Genomic DNA, 20455 nt, shown 5'->3' with positions numbered 1-20455 from the left:
GAAAGAATCTGGAAGTACAGGAATCCAGCAGTGAGAGCAGGTCTGAGACCTCCCCAGCTGCTGTTCCACTTAAGCTTCAAATCTCTTTGGGATACTTGCTTTCCCAACATTGAAAAGATACGCACTAGTACCAGAGAATCCACCAACATGCTGCCATGTGTAGATTCTTAAAAGATCAGGGGCTATGGATAGCTCAGCCTAGGGCATTTAGTGTTTTCCACAGTGATAAACCCTAGAGGAACTGGAGCGGGAAGCTGGTGGCAAGTCGAAATTATTAAAAATTTATTTGTATGGGACAGTCTTTTTAGTGTCTTTTTTTCTTTCTTAATCTCTGTTACCCAGAACTCATTTCTCAAAGACAGGGTTAAGTTAATCTTCCAGATGCTAGCCCCATCTGGCTAGGGGCCCTTGCCGCTTTTTACAGACTCTCCTGAGTCTCCTGGCCACAGAGAAAGCCAGTTCAGTTCAAAGAGGTGTAGCCTCCCCTGTGTTCTCAGTGGAAGGAGGGAGAAGAGAGTTCCCTTATCTCCAAACTTGGTGTTGAAGAGGCCAGCTGGCCCATTTGGGCTGCTTATGGAGTCCTGCCAGTCTTTCCTATGAAGTAAATAAGGGCAGGTCTAGGGCATGGCAATAAACAAAGGACTCCCTGCCCTCCATTATAAAGGCCCATCCACCTCTGGCCCCTTTACATACACCTTATTCTAAGAACTCCAAACAGGAGTTTCATCTAGAGTTCAACCCCAAAAGAAGCTGCCCGTGCTCTGTCCATGCCCCAGGGTCTGTCAGTTCTGTGGAGGACCCCCCAGAGCCAGGAGCAGGGCATTACTCCCAAGACAGCCTGCCTTTTAGCTGCTTTTCCCCTTCTCATGCCTGAATTCCCATTGTAATTCCTCCTGTGTTAATTGAATCAAGTGCTTGGAAATTAAAGAGATTAAATGTGTTGGGGTTACTCCTCCAAAGGAGCCACTGGGCAGACAGGATTACCTGGGACACTGCCACCATACTATCCAGACCACCAGACACTTCCCTGCCCCCTATCCTCATGGTAGGTGAGGTCTCTTGGGCTAGGATTCCAGGCAGCATCCTGGGGAAGATCAGACAAGTAGGCTCCGTCATTCAGTAGCCATTCCTGGGAGCCAGACGGAGTCCAGCTCTGTGCAAGCCTCTGACTTCAGAAAAGGGGCTAATCTAAGGGAATGGGGCTCCTAACAAGAGTATTTATTCCCCACTCTAGATCCTCACCTAGGTCCCCAAACTCTCAGTTGCTCCCCAAATCTTACGGTAAACAAAGAATCTAGGACAGGGCAGGTGATTGATTATTAAAGAGAAGGCAGGAAAGTCGAAAGAAAAAAACAAAAGAACAAGAAAGTCTTGAGAAACTGATCTGTTTCACTTTCTTCCCAGTTGGCCAACAGAGGAACATTAGATCAGGGAAGAAGGCACCCTGAGAGTGAATGGGGCCCAGAGCCAAGACCCTGGCGTGGGTAAGAGTTGGGTTCCTTCCGAGAGAAGAGAAAACTAGTTCACTGGCTTGAGATGAGCTGTATTAGAGGCCAGATTAACCTTCCCGCTGCATCCCCAGCCCCTTTCAAGCAGGGTGGGCACTGGCGGCCGCCACAGAGACCCATACATGGGAGGGAGAACAACAGACAAAATAGTGACTGACGTGGACACTGACGAACAGGGAACTCAGAGACATACCCCGACCAGGGCTGACTGGGGGAAGGAGTGCCTTCGAATTGGGGGCGGGGTTTCCTCACAGTGGGGCCTTTCTGGCGCTGCTCTCCAGCCCCAAGACCCACGGCTTCAGGTTTAGGGGTTAGTGTTGCCGGAGAGCCAGTCTCCCTCCCCGCGCTTTCCAGCTCACCCTTTCACCGAGTGCCTCCCCCGATCTGCAAAGAGGAGGGGGCGGGGGTAGGGGGAGCCAATCCCAGCAGCGCCAAAGGGGGGAGGCAGCGGTGACAGCCGCGGGGAGGGGGCGGGAGGAGAGAGGCGGCTCGACTCTGGCTCTGCGCTCAGCTCTGCTCTGCCTCCGGCTCTGCCCTCACCTAGTGCCCAAGCCTCCCTCCCGCTCCTGCCCCAGGATCCCCCGGGTGGGCCCTAGACCTCCGCCAGGTCCCCAGACTCTGAGCCCCAGCCCGGACTCTCCCGGCCCCCCAGCCCCGGCAGTGAGCCACGCCGCCAGGGGGCGCCGTGTGAGCGCCCTATCGTGGCCACCCGGCGCCCCCTCCCACGGCCCAGGCGGGACGCGACGGGAGGGGGGCGCCGGGGGCCATGCGGGGCCAGGGTCGCAAGGAGAGTTTGTCCGATTCCCGAGACCTGGACGGATCCTATGACCAACTCACTGGTGAGTCGGATCGGGGCTCGCGGGAGGGAGGGTAGATTCCATCCCCACAGACCCTGAAGCCTCTCTGACCCTGGCCAAACCCTCACCCACACTCTGCCCCATTTCCAAGCACCCTCTGGCTGCTCTGGGCCCCAGGACGCTGGGGTTCAGAGCCTTGGGCCCCACGGTAGGGGGGTGGTGGCAGAGGCTGGGGGAGCAGGTAGGTGGGCAAGTGGGTAGAGGCAGCAGGTGTGGGCGGGTGTGACACAAGGCTAGGAGGGTGTCTGGAGTGGTAGGTGTTTCGTACGTGAGCGCCTGTCATTCTTCGTGTGTGTCTGTGTGTATATGTGTGTGCGCCTCCCACAGCTCGTTGCCGTGTGCCCTGGGCTTGGTGACAGCCAGAGTGAATGCGATTGTATGTGGCTGTTAGATTGTATGATCTTGTCAGGTGTTTGCGTGAGGTTGTGTAGGACCCTGATTGTACTAATGAAGTTGTTTTGACCATGTGTTTCTGTTCTATGTGCAACTCTGTGCTTTGAGTGTGTGATTCAGTATGAAGTGGCACGCGACTTCCAGAACGTGTCAGGGCTTCACTTTATGGTGGTATGTCTCTTTATAAGACTTTGTGAACTTCATGGGGCAAGCATTTGTTAAAGTGGGTTGTGTTGTGTTTTGTAATTGAGAAACTATGCAGGTTATATTGGTGTTTGATGCTGATTTGTGTGTTTTCATGTAGTGGTGTCTTCAGCGGGCTCTGTGTCTATGACTTGTCTTATTCTGGCTGCCTCTCCAGCTTCCTGGTGCAGAAGGGAGTCTTAAGTACACACCGCTGCTTCCTCCTCATCTTCCACCAATATCCCAGGAGGACCCAAAGAGGGACTCTAGTGTTCTGCTGCCCAGCCTTGGTTCCCAGGAGCAGCACCCAGTCCCTATGGGGAGGCTTTTGTTAGTTCAGCCTTTCCATAAAGTATTCAGAGATTGTTCTTACAACTGAAGCTCCTTCAGCCCCCAGCAACCCTCCCAGAACTTCACCCAAACTCCAAGGAAAACATACCCTCTTGCCTCCCCTCCAGATTCAGAGATAAAAGCCCTAGGCCTGGGAGGTGCCATGTAGCCTCTTTATTTATAAGTGTCCCCTAAAACCACTTTGCTGCCCAGGCATCCTGTCTCTCCCACATTGGGGAGGTATGTGAGACCAGTACATCTGTGCCTGTGCACATTCCTGTGTTAGGTAGGCAGATCCATGTTTTTGTGTGGGTGACACCTCGTGTGTTTCTGTCTCTCATTGTACAGCCTGCCCAAGAATGCCAATAAAGAACAGGAAGAAGGAGACTGTCTCCCCTACATCTGAAACAAGCTGAGGAGGTGGAGGGAGGCCATGATCCTTATCTGTCCTAAGGGGAGTGAGGTTAAGACTTGGGATGGCGGAGAGGACAAGGATGTAATAATACCTTTAGAAAGTGTCGTCCTGACTCACCGATCCTGGGGAGGTCTTAGTCCCTATGCCAAGACTCTCAGAAGGTGGAGCCATTTCACGCAGGTCAGCCCTAGATACGCCCTAGATGTGCTCAGACTTGGACGGAAGTCAAAGGTCCAGCTGTCTAACTCTACCTTGAACTCTGTTCTCACTACCTCAGGATCCTTGAGAGTAGTAACAGCCCCAGGGTCCTCATTAGCACCACGTTAGTCAGTGTTTTGCTTCCTGCTTTAATTGATTCTCTCCTTTGGGGAATCATCCCTGCCCCACTTGGCTATTTGGATCAGAGATTGATTGGGTGAAGGTGGGGAAGCACTTGTATTGGAAAGTACAGGAATAGAAGTATGAGTACTAGCTATGTATGACTTTTGCTCTCTCTCTCTGGGCCTCACTTTTCTCATCTGTAAAATGGGGAATACTATTTCCTGCCTGCCTACCTCCCAAGGGAAATAGAAAGGTCAAATATTAACAAGCGTCAGATGTTGACAAGTGTCATGTTCCACGTCATGGGCATCTTCTCTTTAGATAGCTCTACACATGACTTGGAAAGAAGAAATAAAATGATTAGGAGCTCTCTTTTTGAAGCAGGACTTATTTTATAAAGAGAGACAGATGGGTTTGGGATGCCCCCTGTGTTAAAGCGCAGGGTGCTCCGAGACACACCTGAGCAGAAGCGGAAGGGAAGTCGTTGTCCGCGGTGCTGAAGAGGGCGCTGGGCGAAGGTGAGGCCTGGCCATTGAGTTCCCAAAGTTTCTTCCCTGTGCAGGCCGGGTTCCTGGGATCGGATATGGGGGTGGTTTGGGGGCGCTCATCGTCCCGAGCCATCAGGCTGAAAGGGAGGGGACCCTAAAGTCATACCTTAGGGAATCCTGGGTTCCTTCGACTGCTTTCCTTCACCAGTCCCACCTCAGGCTCAAAACAAAGATGGGGAAGACCTTTAGGGGGAAAAAAAAGTTCACGAGCCAGCCGCCTCACATCTAACCCCTCTGGCTCTCCCAGCCCAGCAAGGCCACTTGGCAATGAGATGGGGTGAGAAAAGTCAGCGATCAACGGCGGTCCTGTTTGAGCCAGAAGCAAAGAAAGGGCTAGAGAAGATGAAAGAGTTGAGACCTGGCTGGCCAAGGCCTGAGCTCAGGTCCCTGTGCCTGATCTCGGGATCTCGGAAGTCCCGTTCTTCTGGCCGTAAATATCTTTCACTAGACTGGGGCGCCCCCGTGTGGTCATAGAGGAGCCGTGCTTGCAGAGTTGATTCCAAATGGGGATGTCACCAAATTAAGTGGCAAGATTTGCATGGAGTTCAGAGGTGACGCTTGCCTTATAAATGTAGGATTTTCAGCAAAAATACGGGATCCTAGTCAGAGGAGTGGGACTATGTCCCTTCTGTAGGTTTTTCAGCAGTTTGAAGGCATTAGTGGGTTCTAGAAGGGGTTTACTTTGGGTATAACCGAATAGGGATGAGTCTGGGAAAGAGGGAGGGACTGAGGGGAGGGGGGCCTTCTCCTCGATGCATTTAGCTGGCAGTCAGAGTATGATGGGAGAGTCTGTGAACCCGCCGGACCAGGACAAAGGGACACAAAACAGAAAAAGCTATGTGAGAAAGCGATTTGGAGCCAGAATACAGAGACTCCGTTAAGGGCACATGCCTGCCGCCTCTTCTTTGCCACCTCAGTACACTGGCCAGTTCCTCTTCCTCCCTTCTCTGCTCTTTCCCATTGGTCTAGGAAGTATGGAAGTGTGGGAAGTTTCCATGACAACTAAAGCCTCTTACCCCTTCTCATCTGTCAAAATAGGAAGAGGAGGGGCGTGACAGGCAGAGAAGGAGGCGCTGAAAAAGGGCAATAAAGATAAGGTTCATTCTTCATCTCCTCTTTTCTAAACCCCTGGTTCCTCCCCTAACCACCAAAAGTCCAGAAAATGTTCCCAAAGAAGGCTGTGAGGAGAGTCCGCGCTGCCCCCACCCCTCTCTTCCTCTCCAGTCTAGGAACTTTGGGGGTGGGTGCTTCAGATGATGGGGCCAGAGTGAGATCCCCTCGTGCTGCTAGGAGAAAACTGAGAGCAGAACAAGGCTCTGCTGTCTGAGATCCTGGTCCTGCCAGTCCGGCCCTCCCGCGCCGCCCACGCAGGGCCCATTCGAATAGGGGCGGAGACCCGACCACCCCGGGCCTTGGGGGAGGAGCTTGGCCACTGTGCTCTCGGCGGAACCATGAACCGTTGCCCCCGCAGGTGCCGGAGCCCATTGGGGCAGGCAGCCCGATCCCTCTACCAGCTGGTGACTGGGTCGCTGTCGCCAGGTATGAGGAAGGGAGGAAGGGGCTGGACCCCTCAAAAAGTGAGCGAAGTGGAATAGAAGCCTTACAGAGGTGGGGAGGGAAAGGGCCCCTCACAGATGGAGGGAGCAGTATTCCTTAAAAAAAAAAGAAAAAAGATTTAAAGGGCGAGACCCCTGACAGAAGTGGAGCTGGGGATAGGGTACCTTACAGAGAAGGTGGAGGAGATAGGGGTCTTCAAGGAAGAGGGGGGCATCGTGGTCCTTCACAATGGTGGCAGGGGCAGGGCTTCTCATTGAGGGTAGAGGAGGGGGCCTCAAGCAGGTGGATATAAGGAGCAAGACCCCTCAGGGATAAAAGGAGGAAGCTTGCAGCGGATGGGGGAAAAGGCACAGCCCTTTACTGAATTGATTAGTTTAATGGGATCTTAAGATGACTAGGGTGAGTATCCAGAAGGAAAAAATCCTGAGGTGGGACTAGACCAACATGAACTCAGCTAGTGAGTTCATGCATGATGGGATGGATAGATTTGTGTGGCATAAGGATTGGATGTCGCCACTTTGTCTCTCTCTCTCTGGGAGTCTGTATTAAGGGGGTTGAGCAGCACTGGGGTTGTGGTCACTAGGACTGTGTGCCTCTGGAGTTGCATATCCCTGAGATTGTGTGACACTGAGACTGCATGTACCTGGAGTTCTATGCTTCACACTTGATCTTAGCCAAAAGGCTCAGAAGCAATGGAGTTCTATGCTTTAGAGTCGGTTTGGGAGTTCCTGAGTCACACGAAGTTAGTTGTGTAGCCTTCACAAGGTTGTACCTTGGTGTGGGATTTGCAGAATTTATGACATGGGGATTGTGGGTACCATACTATGGTACTGCTGAGATTTGCACATATCTTCACTTGGGTTTTCTTAGGATTGTTTGGGCAGGGCCCACAGAATTCAGCATCCCTTCCTGACCTGGCCTGGGAAGACCAAAACAACCTAACCCCGTGGCATACTGGGATCTGTAGTTCTCTGCCTCTCTCTATAATATCCACTTGAGCCCCTGTAGTATAGGCAGGCCTCTCCTTGCCATGTGCTCCCCAGAAGGAGGGGAAATCAGGTTGAGTCAGAGTCATACTTGGAAGTCTCTTGGGGAGCATGCATCCCTCAAGCCCACTGCTTGGGCCTGTTTCTGGTGACAGATGGCTGGAGCCAGGCGGGGCCAGCTCTCAATCATAGCAGGCGTGACTTCCAGGCCCCAAAATAGCCCCAAGGCCTAGGAAGTTCATTAATCACCTGATACAGCTAGGGGCTGCTATGTCTTCTGGACTGGCTGGGGATGGACTGGGGCTAGGGGACTGAGAGAAAGGCTTTGGGGTCTTTACTGGAGGAGCAAAGACAGATGGAAAAGTCGGACAGTTGCATAGGGTAGGTCTCCCCATAAGGCATGTTACTCTAGGTTTGAACAACTGAATGATAGGAATATCTCTCTGGTGAGACAAAAGGGACTCAGGGAGGGCCCACCTAATGCTTCCAGATGGTTTTCCCTTGAACCCTCGCCTTGCCTGAAGTGCTTCCATTAAGACTTCAGTCCTTTGTGTGAAGAGCTAAATCCTTGGAGAGGACGGATCTAGAAAAGTTTCTCACAGGCCCTGAGACTTGAGAAATCTTTGAGTGGGGGTATGGGAGAGCCTGAGAAACAACTTGTTCTTTTACTTCTGATAGACCCTGCCACCAGAGGCCTGGTTGATGTCGGACCCTGATTTCTTATGAGGCTAGCTCAAGGTCTCTGAAGGTTAAGGGTGTGGATAAGAGAGGAAAGTGGAGGGTCCAGGGACAGGGCAACTGGCCGCAAATCTGTCCATCTGTGAATTAGCAGCAGAGCAGTAGGGAACGTTGCTGTGATGCCTCTTTCTTTTCTTTTCCTTTTCCTTTTCCTTTTTATTTTCTTTTTTTTCCCCCCTTTTTTCTCTGTGATGCCTCTTTCAATCCAAATAGTCTGGCTTGGTATTCAAGGCTACATGGAATCTGACCGTTTTTGGTCTTATCACTTATAGCTCCTCAACACAAACTAAGCTACAGTCACCCAGGAATCCTTAACACCCCCACATGCATTAGAGAGGCAGTTTGAGGGAGCTGGCAGATCATCGGTTCTGGTTCAAGTCTCAATCCATTTGTTATCACCTGTGTTATCTTGGGAAAATCACTTCTCCTAGCCTCAATTCTTTCACCTTGACCACGTGAGCTGTAAATACAGAAATAATAGACTCTATCTCTCAGGTTTATTATGAGGACTAATTTAGATAATATATGTAAAGTATGCAAGACACAAAATATGCGGTTCACCTTTGTTACACAGGTACTAGATCAACCTTTGTTACACAGGTACTGGATCAGAGTCTGGCATTCAAACTGTAATCGGTCCAATTTGTTAACATCTTTGTCCTCTGGAAGCTTGGAATCTAGTTGAGGAAGCAGGTTGATCCAGAAAGATCTGGGTTCAAATCTGCATCATCCCCTCTTAGCTAGGTGACTTTGAGCAAGTCCCTTTACCTCATCGGGACTTGTTTTTACCTCATCGGTAAAATAGGCTCAATACTATTTACTCTGCCTACCTCAAGGGGTTGTCATGAGAAGCCATTGAGAGGACAATTTTTGTGGAACTGCTTCATGAATTGTTAAGTTCTGTAGAAATGTAAGGGGGGTGGTGGCATATTATTTGATGGTAGCAAACACTTCAGCAGTTACTCTGTGCCAGGAGTTATTCTAACAACTTTCCATGTATTCATTCACTTACTCTCCCCAGCAACCACATGAGATGGGAAACTGAGGCACACAGAGGTTAAGAACTTGCCCAGTTAATTGCAAGTGGCACAGCTGGGATTCGAACCCAGGGAGTCTGGCATGCTGGCTCACGCTATTTCCTAGCATGCTATGCTGCCTCCTTTTACTGTTCCCACTAATAACATTACAAAATTCAGTGCTCAGTTTCGAGGGCCAAACAATGAGTTCAGTAGAAGTTCAGGTACCTGGGAATCTGCTGAGGGCTGGCGGCTCTGAAGTGAAGAGGATTTAAGCTGCCTGTAAAGGATAAGTAAGAGCTAAAGGATAGAAGCAGAGCATAAAGGAAGGCATCCCAGGCAGAGGGGACAGCAGGAGCAAAGGCACAGAGACAGCATTGAGTTTGGTGTGTTTGGGGGACAGGGAGGAGGCCAAACCGGCTGAAACAAGGGGATCTGCTATGAGGAAAAGGGGAAGGGTATTAAATGCCACATGTGGAATTTGGTCTGTAATAGGAACGTATTTGCTGGTTTCACCTGTAGATCTGTAATCTCTAAGGTGTGCAAAACTGAAAGCAGTTTCTGAGTTGACTTCTTCCTGGGGGAGGCGGAGAGTGGGAAGCAGAGGACCAAGCTGACCTGAGGCTATGATCTTTCCTAGTTACCCTTTCCACACCTTCCTGGGATATTGGGTCAGGAAAAGTAAAGGGGTAATATACGGTGTGAAATGGATGCCTGATCCCCAGTGGTGGCCTGTAGGACTGCAGATCAGTGAACCTCAAATGCAGATCAGTGGGACCAGCTCCCACCCAACCCCCACCCCACAACTGGGACTCAGACGCACTCATTCCAGAACCAGATAAGGAGGGAGGGCTCCCTCTGGGGTCAATCAACCTAAACTGGGCCTCCTGGGTAGACAAGCTAAGAAGGGAGCTGGGTAGTCTAGTGGTTTAGAGCAGGGGTCCCTGACCCTTGGGCCTTGGACTGGTACCAGTCCATGGCCTATTAGGAACCAGGCCGCACAGCAGGAGGTAAGCGGCAAGCAAATGAAGCTTCATCTCTATTTGTTGCTCCGCAGCGCTAGCATCACTGCCTCAGAGCCACCTCAGATCATCGAGCATTAGATCCTCATAGGAGCACCGGTCCCTGGTGCCAAAGAAGTTGGGGACTACTGGTTGGAGCACAGGGTCATAGTCAGACTGAGCTGAAATGGAGGGTCTAACACTTACTGATCTTGGAGATTTCCTTAACCTCCTTTCGCCTTGGTTTCATCTGAAATATGGGGATAATAGTACTTCTTTCACAGGTTTATTGTGAAAAGTCAATGTGATACTGTCTGTAAGCACGTAGCACACTATCTAGCGCAAAGTGAGCGCTCAGTCAGCATTAGCCAGCTGTGCAGTAACTCAGCGGCTCTTCAGCTCACTGGCTTTTCAGGCCTCTCCCCACCCCACTACACCTATGCACAGTACACCACCACCACCAGGAAAGAGCAGTGAATGCTCCGGAGGTGGGGTGGGGGTGGGGGTGGTACCTTTGGAGAGTTCAGATTTTCCTCCTATCTTGGGCTTCTCCATCTGCTCAATAATGATTCCCAAGGAGCAGGCAGCTCCTTTGACAGCTCCTGGGTGAGGTGCCTGCCAAGGGGAAGGGAAGAGCACAGTCTCTTCTCTCCCAAAGAGCTTGAGTCTCTTGGTCCCAAAGGCCCTGAAATAAGTCTCCTCTCCAGCGGGTCATGATAGGGCTAAACAACCTTTTTCCCGCCCAGGCTATTGGACCTAATCCTCCCTCCCTGGGCCTCAGTTTCCCTGTCTGTGGCCTGTGGGAAGAGAGTGCTTTCCGCCTGACAGTCTCCATGGCAACCGCGATCGATGTTGGGTGGTGTCCTCCAGGCAGGAGAGGTCACTGCCTTCTCTTCTTTTATATTCTGATTCAGTTCCATGCAGATACAATTACACAACCACCAAAGACCCATACTTTCCTAATTATAGGACACATCCATATTACCAGTCTTAAGACCCACATCCCACAATCCTACTAAAACACAGATACTTCACACCCCGTGCACACGCAAATACTCCAATGCACACACATACCATAGACACCCAGGTCACATACCCATATATACAAGACACATACCTAATAGGTGCATGATCATGTGGAAATACACACAGACACACGTACTCTCCTTACAGACAAACAGGAATATACACAGGAGAAAACGATCAGACATTCATAACATATTCTGACCCATATATCTATTACTTATATATGTGCAGCTCATAGTTTCTCACACACATACACACTACCCCTTCCTGCCTCTCACTAAGCCCAGCTCCTCCTCTGCCCTCCATTTAGCACAGAGAAGCCACAGAGTGTCTGGAGGAAACTCTCCTCAGGGACAGAGGCTAGTCACTGCCTCCCTCCTCTGACCTGGCCTGTCCTGGCCCATATCCTTCACACCGAAAACCAGAGCCTGAGGTGGCCTGTGAAGAGAAAGAGTCTGTGGCTGGGAGGCTGTGGGGCAGAGGCGGGGTGAGGAGGGTGGGGAGAGGGAGGAGATGCAGGGAGGAAGAAGGGGAGGGAGGCTGCAGGCTCTCCTACTCAGGCTGGGGAGCCTGAGGGGGAGGTGGTGTGAAGAAGACCCTGCAGGCGTGTCCGGCAGGCGTGTCCGAGCCTCAGCTGGTGGGAGCCATGCCCCAGGCCCACCATGAACCTGGAAGGGCTGGAGATGGTCGCTGTGCTTGTGGTCCTCGCGCTGTTTGTCAAGGTCCTGGAGCAGTTCGGCCTTTTTGAGCCTGTCTCCTTGGAAGGTAACCCGTGTCTGGGCAGGTCTGGGCTGCTGGCTGGAGGGACAGCCACCAGCAGCACTGGGGAGAGGCTTACTCTGACTTTTCTGACTGGAGGCAGGGGAGAGCAGGTTAGTAATGGGATAGGGTATCTTGGAGAGGTAAGGAGGGGAGCTTGGGGAACAGGACATCTGGGAGAGGTAAAGAGGGGGACTTAAGGAGTGGATCTGGAGTATGGTATCTGAGGGAGGTGAGGAGGGAATCCGTGGGCCTGGAGGTCTGAGGGAAGTGAAGAGAGAGGGCCAGGAGACAGGGTGTTAAGGGAGGTGATGAGGAGCACAGCATGAGAAGACTGGGGTATGGAGGTGATGGGAGTCTGGGGGACATGAGGGAGGTGAGGAGATGGGCAGGGGTATCTGGAGTAGACAAAGAAGGTTCTGGGGATCATGAGATAATTCCAGTTTTCTGGGGAGTTTCTTTTGGGGACAGGGGCTCACAAAGGGGCTCTGAAGATGTATGTGACTCTCTATGCCTCCATCCTTGCAGGCATAGATTACAGAGTATGTGTGGAACCATCACTCAGTGTGTGAGAGATACAGGGGTTGTGACTGTGTGTGTCTTCATGTGTGTGATGAGAAAAGGCAAGGTTTATAACTATGTGAGCCTGTGTATTTAGCAGGGATGTGATCGGAACGACAGGGTGTGTGTCTTTGACAGATGGTAGATGTGACTGCACCTGAGGGGACAGGGTATGTGTGGCTCAGCCTCTTTGGGTATTGGACTGTGTATGTGGCTGTTCCCAGAGTTCCCAGAGAATACACCAGCTCTATAGGCTTAGGATGGAATCAGGTTCTAGAGGGACAGGAGTGGGAACACTCATTGGGTTCCCGCTGTATCTGTCACACGCTGAGTTCACATGTACTCCGTATCCTCTCTATACCTGCGAGGATGGAGGTGTGGAGAGTCACATTCATCTTCAGAGCCCCTGGCTCCAAAAGGACTCCCCAGAAATCTGGCGTTATCTCATGATCCCCAGAACCTTCTTTCTCTATTCTCATTTATAGATTAGCTCTGACAGGAAAGTAAGGGGTGGTTTACTCTGGGGGGAGCTGCCCCCCGCCCAGTCTGGTGGTGACTATACTACCGAAGGCTCCAGGTGGTATGGACCCTGCTTTCCAAGCCCCCCTGACTCTCCCAGTTCTTCTCAGGATCCAAGTGTAGAATGGTCTCCAGGGCCTAGACATTGAGAGTGAGAAATCAATTTACCACTTTGCCCCCAAGTAAAGTGGGTAGAATGATGGGGAGCAGGTTCTGCCTCCCCTGGAGAGTTTCGGCCTCTCCCTCTTCACACCAAGAACTGTGCAACTCCACAGCATGGCTGTTCCTCAGTCCCACCAGGGACAGGAAAACAGTCAGGAACCATGATAGGAGGGCCGCCAGGATCGACGTCTGGGAGAACTAAAGGGAGTTTAGTTTAGAACTGAAGGGAGCTAGTGACATGAGGACGGTCCATGAATTGCCTGTTCTAGGGTTTAATAACAGCAGAAAATTTCTAGCTCACTGTCCGTCCTCTGCTGTATTCATTGGGATGGGGTGGGGAATAGGGATTGGTCCTAGATGAACTGGGATTCGTCCAGTTCTGAAAGCATAAAGCCAGTTGGGCTCTAATTTATCGTTCTCTTTAGGCTATTTGGTGAGAAGAGGGGTCATCCAGGAAACCCGGGTGTCCTGTAGGCTGAAGGGAGCCTCTTTCTCTTCCTACTTTTGGAGGAGCCTAAAGGAGATTGAGTCCTGGGAGCAGGTAGGGGAGATGTGTGAAGAGGGGGAAGTTGGAAGCGATGGGGGAGCCGCCCCCCCAGTCTGGTAGAGACTGTACCACCGGAGGCCCCAGATGCAATCAGGCTTCGGGAAACCAAAGTGGGGGCTAATGGAGCCTTGGGCCAGGGGCCAAGCCGCCATCGATCCCCTGCCCAGTCCACCGCCTTCCTCCCACCTCTTCATAGGTTCTGCTGCTGAAGAGGGGGAGGGGACTGTTGGAGGGGGAGGAGGCATTGACTTCTAGATGTTACCTCCTAGGAGCAGGGCTTGTCCTGAAGGTGGAGTCTGGCTGGGGAGGGCGGGACTTGAGTGGGAGCTGGGATGGCCGAGAAATCTACAGCCAAGGGAAGTTGGGGCACTCCAGGAATGGACTGAGGCCAACTTCAGTCAATATGCCAGGTCGGGTGGACTTTGGCCTGTGGAGTCTGGAGGCTGGTGTAGCCAGGAGACAGACACACACGAACGCAGAGGGTCTCCCTAGGATGCAATTAGAACTATAGGATATGTGTGTAAATAAGGGGAAGTGAGGGGAATTGTGATCAGTGGGCTCTGGATAGGCCACATTACACCCAAATACTCATCTCTAAGGTCTGTTATTGCCTCAAAGTTCGCTGTCATTTCACCTTCAAAGAATAAGTCATACTAGAAAGGACTGAAAAGGAACACTTCGAGGGTGGATAACTTAGCCGATGAGGAACTGTGTTCCGCTAGTGGGAAGATTCAAGGTGCTTTGGAATGAAAAGTTGTAGAAAAGAAAGATGGACATACCCAGGGAAGGTGGGGGTTCTGCGGGCACATAAGTGACGATATGATGTGTATGTGTCATAGTGACCTTGATATGTATTATAATATTATAAGGTCATAGTGTGTTGTAGTGTCATTATCACACTGTGTCATGATGTTCCAGGGTTATTGTGTGTTCTTGTATGGTTTGTGTAAGATGGCCTGTATAGATCCTCATATGTATGTGCCACGTTTTTCCTAGGTCACATTTGTATTAAGGAGTTTTACATTCAAAGTATGTGTGTCTGTCTGTGTATGTGTGTGTGTGTGTGTGTGTGTGTGTGTGTGCATGTGTTGGAGCCTGCTTAATCAGGCCATTGGGTGTGAGTTACTGGGTATCAAACTATCACTGTATGGCATCCGTCACTCTGTGATTTATCATTCTATGTGTCACTATACATGCCTGTCACTGTATGTGTGTGTGAGAGAGGTGTTCCTCCCACCCAGGCAATCCTTGGATTGGGCATCACCCTCAGATGTCCAGGCATTGCGCTGTGTCATCAGACATTGAAGCCATGCCACCTCCCCTCTTGCCTTTGGCCGCCTCGTTGTCTCCCTCTGCATTCCATTATGCAAGGTGCCAGAGCTGCCTTGGTGGACTTTCCATGCCTCTGAAACCCACCTGGCTCCCCTAACCCGGCCCCAGCTACCCTCGCTCTCCCTCCTCAATCCTTCCCTAACACCTGCCCCCAGTCGGGGTCTATTTGTGATGGTGGGGAGGGGACAGGGAACGGAGGGGCAGTGGGGGTTAATGTGTCTTCCTGGGGTCTTCTCTCTTCCCAGGCCACCCTCCAGGGCCCACTAAAAAAGCGCTGAAGCAGCGGTTCCTCAAGCTGCTGCCGTGCTGCGGGCCCCAAGCCCTGCCCTCAGTCAGTGAAAGCAAGTGCCGCTCCTGTGCTTCCGGGGCCGGGTCCCGTTTGTATGGGGTGTGGCCAGTGTGACGAGAGCGGGCTTGAGAGTGTGTGTGTGTGTGTGTGTGTGTGTGTGTGTGTGTGTGTGTGTGTGTGTGTGTGTGTGTGCATGACCAATGTGTCGGGGGACGGGTGGTCACTGGCTGGCTCGAGAATGAGCAGGCGAGGCTACAGCTTTCCAAGGAAGAGGAAGGTGTGGGCGTGGTCATTTGGGGGGCGGGGCCCGAGTGCCTGTGGGCCTTACTAGTTTGCGAAAGGAGCGAGACCCTGGTGTTCGGGCCTGGCTGTGGCAGGGTGTGTAAGGGTTGTGGCGGAGCCCAGTGGGTGTGGCCAACGTGGGGGGGGCGGATCCAGGAGGCTGTGTGGGTCTGTGCGTGGCTTAGCTTGTTAGTGTCTGTGACTCTGGCCACCCTACCCGCCCGTGGGCATGTTTTGGATCTCAAGATGTATGTTGCCGGTGCGGATGGAGCCCCGCTTCCTGCAGATGCCAGAATATTTGGGTTTTCTATTGTCAGCCTGGTCCCTGGTTGAGTGACCTCGCTCTGTTTCTAGGCCTGTTTCCTCACTTGGGCCTTACCCACCTCATAGGATCATACTGCATTTTGCAAGCTATAAAGGCCCATTTTGTGGTTATTACTTGAGAGTGTCATTGTGTTTAATTCCGGGTCTCACTTGGGGGTTGATTCGGAAAAAGGACAGACGTGAGTCTCGCAAGCATGTGTGTAGGATCCATTTTGTGTGTGTCTGTGCTCGTTCCTTACTTGTGCTTTTGCGCGCGGAGTTGGGGTGTGTGTATTGTGATATGCAGGTCTGTAAGATTTGCTCAGTGTGAGAGTTGAGGCGTGTGTCTGCAGTTGGCCGAGTCTTCAGCTTTCTCGGTGACAGTTCGCTCCCTTCAGCATTAGCCGCCCCAGCCTCCCTCCGCCCCCACAGACCCCGCCCGCTGGACCCAGGTGACTTACTCTCCTGGTGGGGGCGGGGGCGGGGGACTCCGGGAGCTCGGGGTGGGGACACTTGCTTGGACTGGGGGCTGGGGCGGGAGGGAGTTGGGCTGGGGGTGGAGCCTTCACTAAGGCTTACTGGGGGAGGATTTAGGGATCGGGTCTGGTTGGGGCTTGGCTGGAGCTGGGCGGGGCATGGCTCGGCACGGCTGGGATAGGCGGGGCTTGGCTTGGAGTAAGGATCTGGGCGGGTCAAGGTCGGGGCTTGGCGGGTCTGAGTTGGTCAGGGAATCCCAAAGCTCGGACCCTCACCCTTTCGAACCCTTCTGTCCTACTCCCTCCCCGTCTGGGGCGAAAATGGGGCTGGGAGCCTTCCCCTCCAACCAGGGATCAAGGGCCAGGGGCCAGCGTCGGGTCGGACCTCTGGCTTGGGGTTATGCCGACTAGCGTCTTCTCTCCTTGCCTTGATGTTGTCGACTCTGGTCCAGGGAACTAGCAGGCTGGTCTCTGGTGTCGGAGATGGGGGGATGGAAGGGTCGTTGAATTTGAAGAGAGGTCGTGGGGGCCGGGCCTGAGGCGCGGCTATTCCCCCCACACCGCCCCCCCACAGACAGCGTGGAGGATGAATTTGAACTATCCACTGTGTGTCACCGGCCCGAGGGTCTGGAGCAGCTGCAGGAGCAAACCAAGTTCACACGCAAAGAGTTACAGGTCCTGTACCGGGGCTTCAAGAACGTGAGTGCAAAGCCAGGCCAAACTGGGAGAGAGGTGGGGCAGGAGTGGGAGGGGCATCCAAGACTTCTCTTAAGGGTGGCCTGGAGGCTTTGGGGAGTGAGCGGAGAGATGATGGGGAGGGATAGCTCCCCTCCTCCCACATACCAAACTTCCATCTGGAGGTTCTGGCCTGTTTGAGATGGGGAGAAGCCTGTAGATTGTCAGGTTAGTTCTGTTTTTTTTTTTTTTTTATTTGTGCTCTGGGGAGAAGTCTTGCCTCCAGTTAGAAGAGCTACATGGTGAGCCCCCTGGAGACTTAAAGGTTGTCCCGCTCTCTGGGAATCTGTGGGCATGGATGAGGGAGGGGTGTGGAAGGAGGGTAAGAGGAAGGGTTGTTTTTCTCTGCCTTCAGTCTGGTCTCCCCACCCCCCAGGAATGTCCCAGCGGAATTGTCAATGAAGAGAACTTCAAGCAGATTTACTCCCAGTTCTTTCCGCAAGGAGGTGAGGGGACAAGGCCAGAGAGGAAGCAGCGGTCCATCTCTAGGCTGAATAGGGAAGAGGGTTCTGGAGGGTCTGGGAATGCCAAGTGGTAAGAGGCATTGGGGAGCCCCATAGAGGTAGAAAGTTTTCTGCTGTCTAAGTGGAGCTTACTGATCCACACTTATTCTACAGACTCCAGCACATATGCCACTTTTCTCTTCAATGCCTTTGACACCAACCATGACGGCTCGGTCAGTTTTGAGGTGAGCTGGAGGAGATGGGCCAGGGAGGCCTGGGGCTTCAGGGCCAGAATCTATAAGACAAACCTAGAGAAGGGGTTGGGTGAAGGGTATCTGAAGACACATTCTCCCCCACCCCCACCTCCTTCCCAGGACTTTGTTGCTGGTTTGTCAGTGATTCTTCGAGGAACCATAGATGACAGGCTGAACTGGGCCTTCAACCTGTATGACCTCAACAAGGATGGCTGCATCACCAAGGAGGTGTGCAGGGCAACTGAAGAGCTGGAGGGGAGGTGTAAAGGGCCCATAGCAGGGAAATGTGACCCACATATACATCACCAGCAAGGGGAGAGGTCTGCCTTAGGCCCTAGGCCTCTGAGTTTGGAGGCTGGAGGCTCTGAGGAGGGATCCTCTTCTTTCTTGGCTTAACAGGAAATGCTTGATATCATGAAGTCCATCTATGACATGATGGGCAAGTATACATATCCTGCACTCCGGGAGGAGGCCCCAAGGGAACATGTGGAGAGCTTCTTCCAGGTGCCTGGGACTGGGTAGGCTGGAGGGTCCTGGAGTGAAGGGAAGGAGGTGAGGTCCCAGTAGGGAACTTACCTGAGTTCTACCTGCCTGTTTCCTGCCATCCCTACTGTTCTCCCTCTCAACTACCTTTTTGCAGAAGATGGACAGGAACAAGGATGGTGTGGTGACCATTGAGGAATTCATTGAGTCTTGTCAAAAGGTATATATCCCTTCCTGCCCTCTGCATTTCCCTGGTCTGGATTCGGGACCTGATTCAGTGATATAGGAGAAGCCTCCTTTCGGCAAAGTACTATCTCCCTAACTCACACCCATCCCAAAATCCTGTCCCTTCACAATTCAGGGAGGCCTGTCCCTACCCCAGTTCTGGTCTCTCTGGGTGTCTCTTTCCTCGCTACCTCTCTTTGCCTCTGAATGTCCCCGTTTATGATTTAGTGTCTTTCTCCTAGTCTCTGACAAGCTCTTTTTCTTTTTCTTTTTCCAATCTGCCTCTCTTATACCTTGGCTACAGGATGAGAACATCATGAGGTCCATGCAGCTCTTTGACAATGTCATCTAGCTCCCCAGAAGAGGGGGTCAGTTGTCCTGGGGGGACCATGCTCTAGCCCTAGTCCAGGTAGACCTCCCCCTTCTCTTCCCAGGTCTGTCCTCATCCTAGCCCTGCCCTTGGGCCTGTAGGAATCCAAGAGCCTGGGGATATAGTAGTCCGGATCACTGGAGCCAAAGGGGCCAGGGAGTGGCAGTGTGTATCTTTGGGGTGTTCCCAACTCCTGACAGCTCCCACCCCCTTCCTGCCTGACACTCAGTGCTGAGGGTGCACCTGCTTCAGGAATTGAGTGGTTTTCCACCTCCAATCTCCACTCTGGAAACCACAACACTAGACAGAATTTCTCCTGCTATGGTGCTTCTCCCTTTCCTGATATCATAAACATTTTCCCTAAGACTCCCTTCTCAGAGAGGCTGTTCTGTCCTTGGCTGGCTTTTCAGACCAGGCCCTTTGAGAGCTCTGTATGAGGGGGACAAGAATGTAAAGGGAGAAATCTTGGGCTCGAGCCAGCGATTAGGTCCTAGAAGGTAGCTAGAGTAGAGAGCAGAAAGGTCTAGAGCTTGTCAGTGAGTCCTGAAGCATCCAGGCTGTTGCTCTGAGCTCCATAGGTCTGCCGCCAAACCATCAGAATAAATTTCGAGGCTCTTCAGAAGATTTTGTATCCTTGGAAACACCTCAGAAAATGTCCATATCCTCCTCAGTATCCAGAAGAGCCCATGGGATTCTGATGTCTGGCTCATCCCTGGAATTTGTTCTCCTTTTTTCCTATTTGTATGGTGGTGGTGGCAGCAGGAGAATATGGGTGGGAGATGTCCTGGCTGATCCCCGCCAAAGTTGCAGCTTACCCTCTCTGATGGCTACAACTCAAGTTTTCATTGCCATTTCCTCTAGACTTGGAGGCATGGAGTGAGTCATGGACCATCCAGTGGGTCCTTAGATGAAAAGAGAAGGAGGCAGGCAGGCATAGCATCTGAACTCAGTGTGGGGGCATTCATTAGAATCTTTGATCTACCCAGGCTCTCTTCCAACCCCCCACATAGCCTCCTCAATTCCCACCTTGAGTCTCCTCTTTCTTAATTCAATCTATCTAAAGATGCCCCTGAATACACCTAGAAGAAGGGACCATAGGACCCAGGTCCCATTTCATCATCAGCACCCCTGCCATGCTGCCATCCCTTAATATACCTGTTTGTCCCATTTAGCTCACCCTACCAGCCAGCCAGGATCTAAGGGGAAGGGCCCCTAGCAAGCTCCTTTCTTATCTGAACACTGTTGACTGCTTTGCATTTTTGGCTCCTCTGTATATTTTGTAAAGTGAGAAATACACCAGATCCAATAAAACACAATGGCTATGCACAGGCTGCTGTCTCTTCCTTTTTTGTCCCTCATACCCCAGACACTAACTATGCACCTGTAGCCTTTTAGATCTCAAAGCAAGTACCTCTTTCCCATAGTATGGCTAATCTTTGGCAGGAAACCAAGACACAGGTTCTGGAAGGTTTGGAAAGCTATCTGACCTCAGAGAGTCACTCACATGAATCTCTTTAGAGGAGACAAGGAAGAGACAGGGTATTGAAGTCCTGAAGACCATGACAAGCCAGCTGTCTTTTGGCTAGACTTTCTTCCAAGTTGAATCAAGAATTTCTAATTTACAGATATCACTTAATATGCATTCTTCTGAAGGGAGAATTCCCTTTAGTTTGTAATGAAAATTCATTGTAAAAACATCCCAACCTTGCCTCCATTACAGATATACATTTGTGTCTATACTTCAGCCAAGAACGATGGGGAATCAGATTGAGTATATGCAGGGCAGGTCACCATGGAGCAGGTGACACAAAGGGTAATAGAGACTTCCTGTGTGGG

General features: G+C 51.8%; 1 protein-coding gene across 11 annotated transcripts; it reads left to right on the top strand.

The window, feature by feature from the left end:
- Positions 1-433: 433 nt before the first annotated feature.
- On the top strand, positions 434-19948 carry KCNIP2 (potassium voltage-gated channel interacting protein 2). Of its 11 annotated transcripts, none has more exons than XM_016120017.2 (10): positions 434-2347; positions 15005-15100; positions 16032-16085; positions 16684-16808; positions 17221-17290; positions 17462-17532; positions 17662-17769; positions 17941-18045; positions 18182-18244; positions 18684-19948. In XM_016120017.2, the coding sequence occupies exons 1-10, from the start codon at positions 2275-2277 to the stop codon at positions 18852-18854; spliced, it is 936 nt and encodes a 311-aa protein (XP_015975503.2). In that variant the 5' UTR covers positions 434-2274; the 3' UTR covers positions 18855-19948. The 11 variants fall into 11 exon arrangements, with proteins under 11 accessions (XP_015975503.2, XP_015975505.1, XP_015975510.1 ...); XM_016120019.2 differs by having other exon boundaries at positions 18554-19948; XM_016120024.2 differs by having other exon boundaries at positions 17941-18059; positions 18684-18807.
- The last annotated feature ends 507 nt before the right edge of the window (positions 19949-20455 follow it).

Source organism: Rousettus aegyptiacus, unplaced genomic scaffold, assembly GCF_014176215.1.
Source record: "Rousettus aegyptiacus isolate mRouAeg1 unplaced genomic scaffold, mRouAeg1.p scaffold_m13_p_6, whole genome shotgun sequence".
Classification (NCBI taxonomy): domain Eukaryota; kingdom Metazoa; phylum Chordata; class Mammalia; order Chiroptera; family Pteropodidae; genus Rousettus; species Rousettus aegyptiacus.
This window is presented reverse-complemented; position numbering and strand designations above follow the sequence as displayed.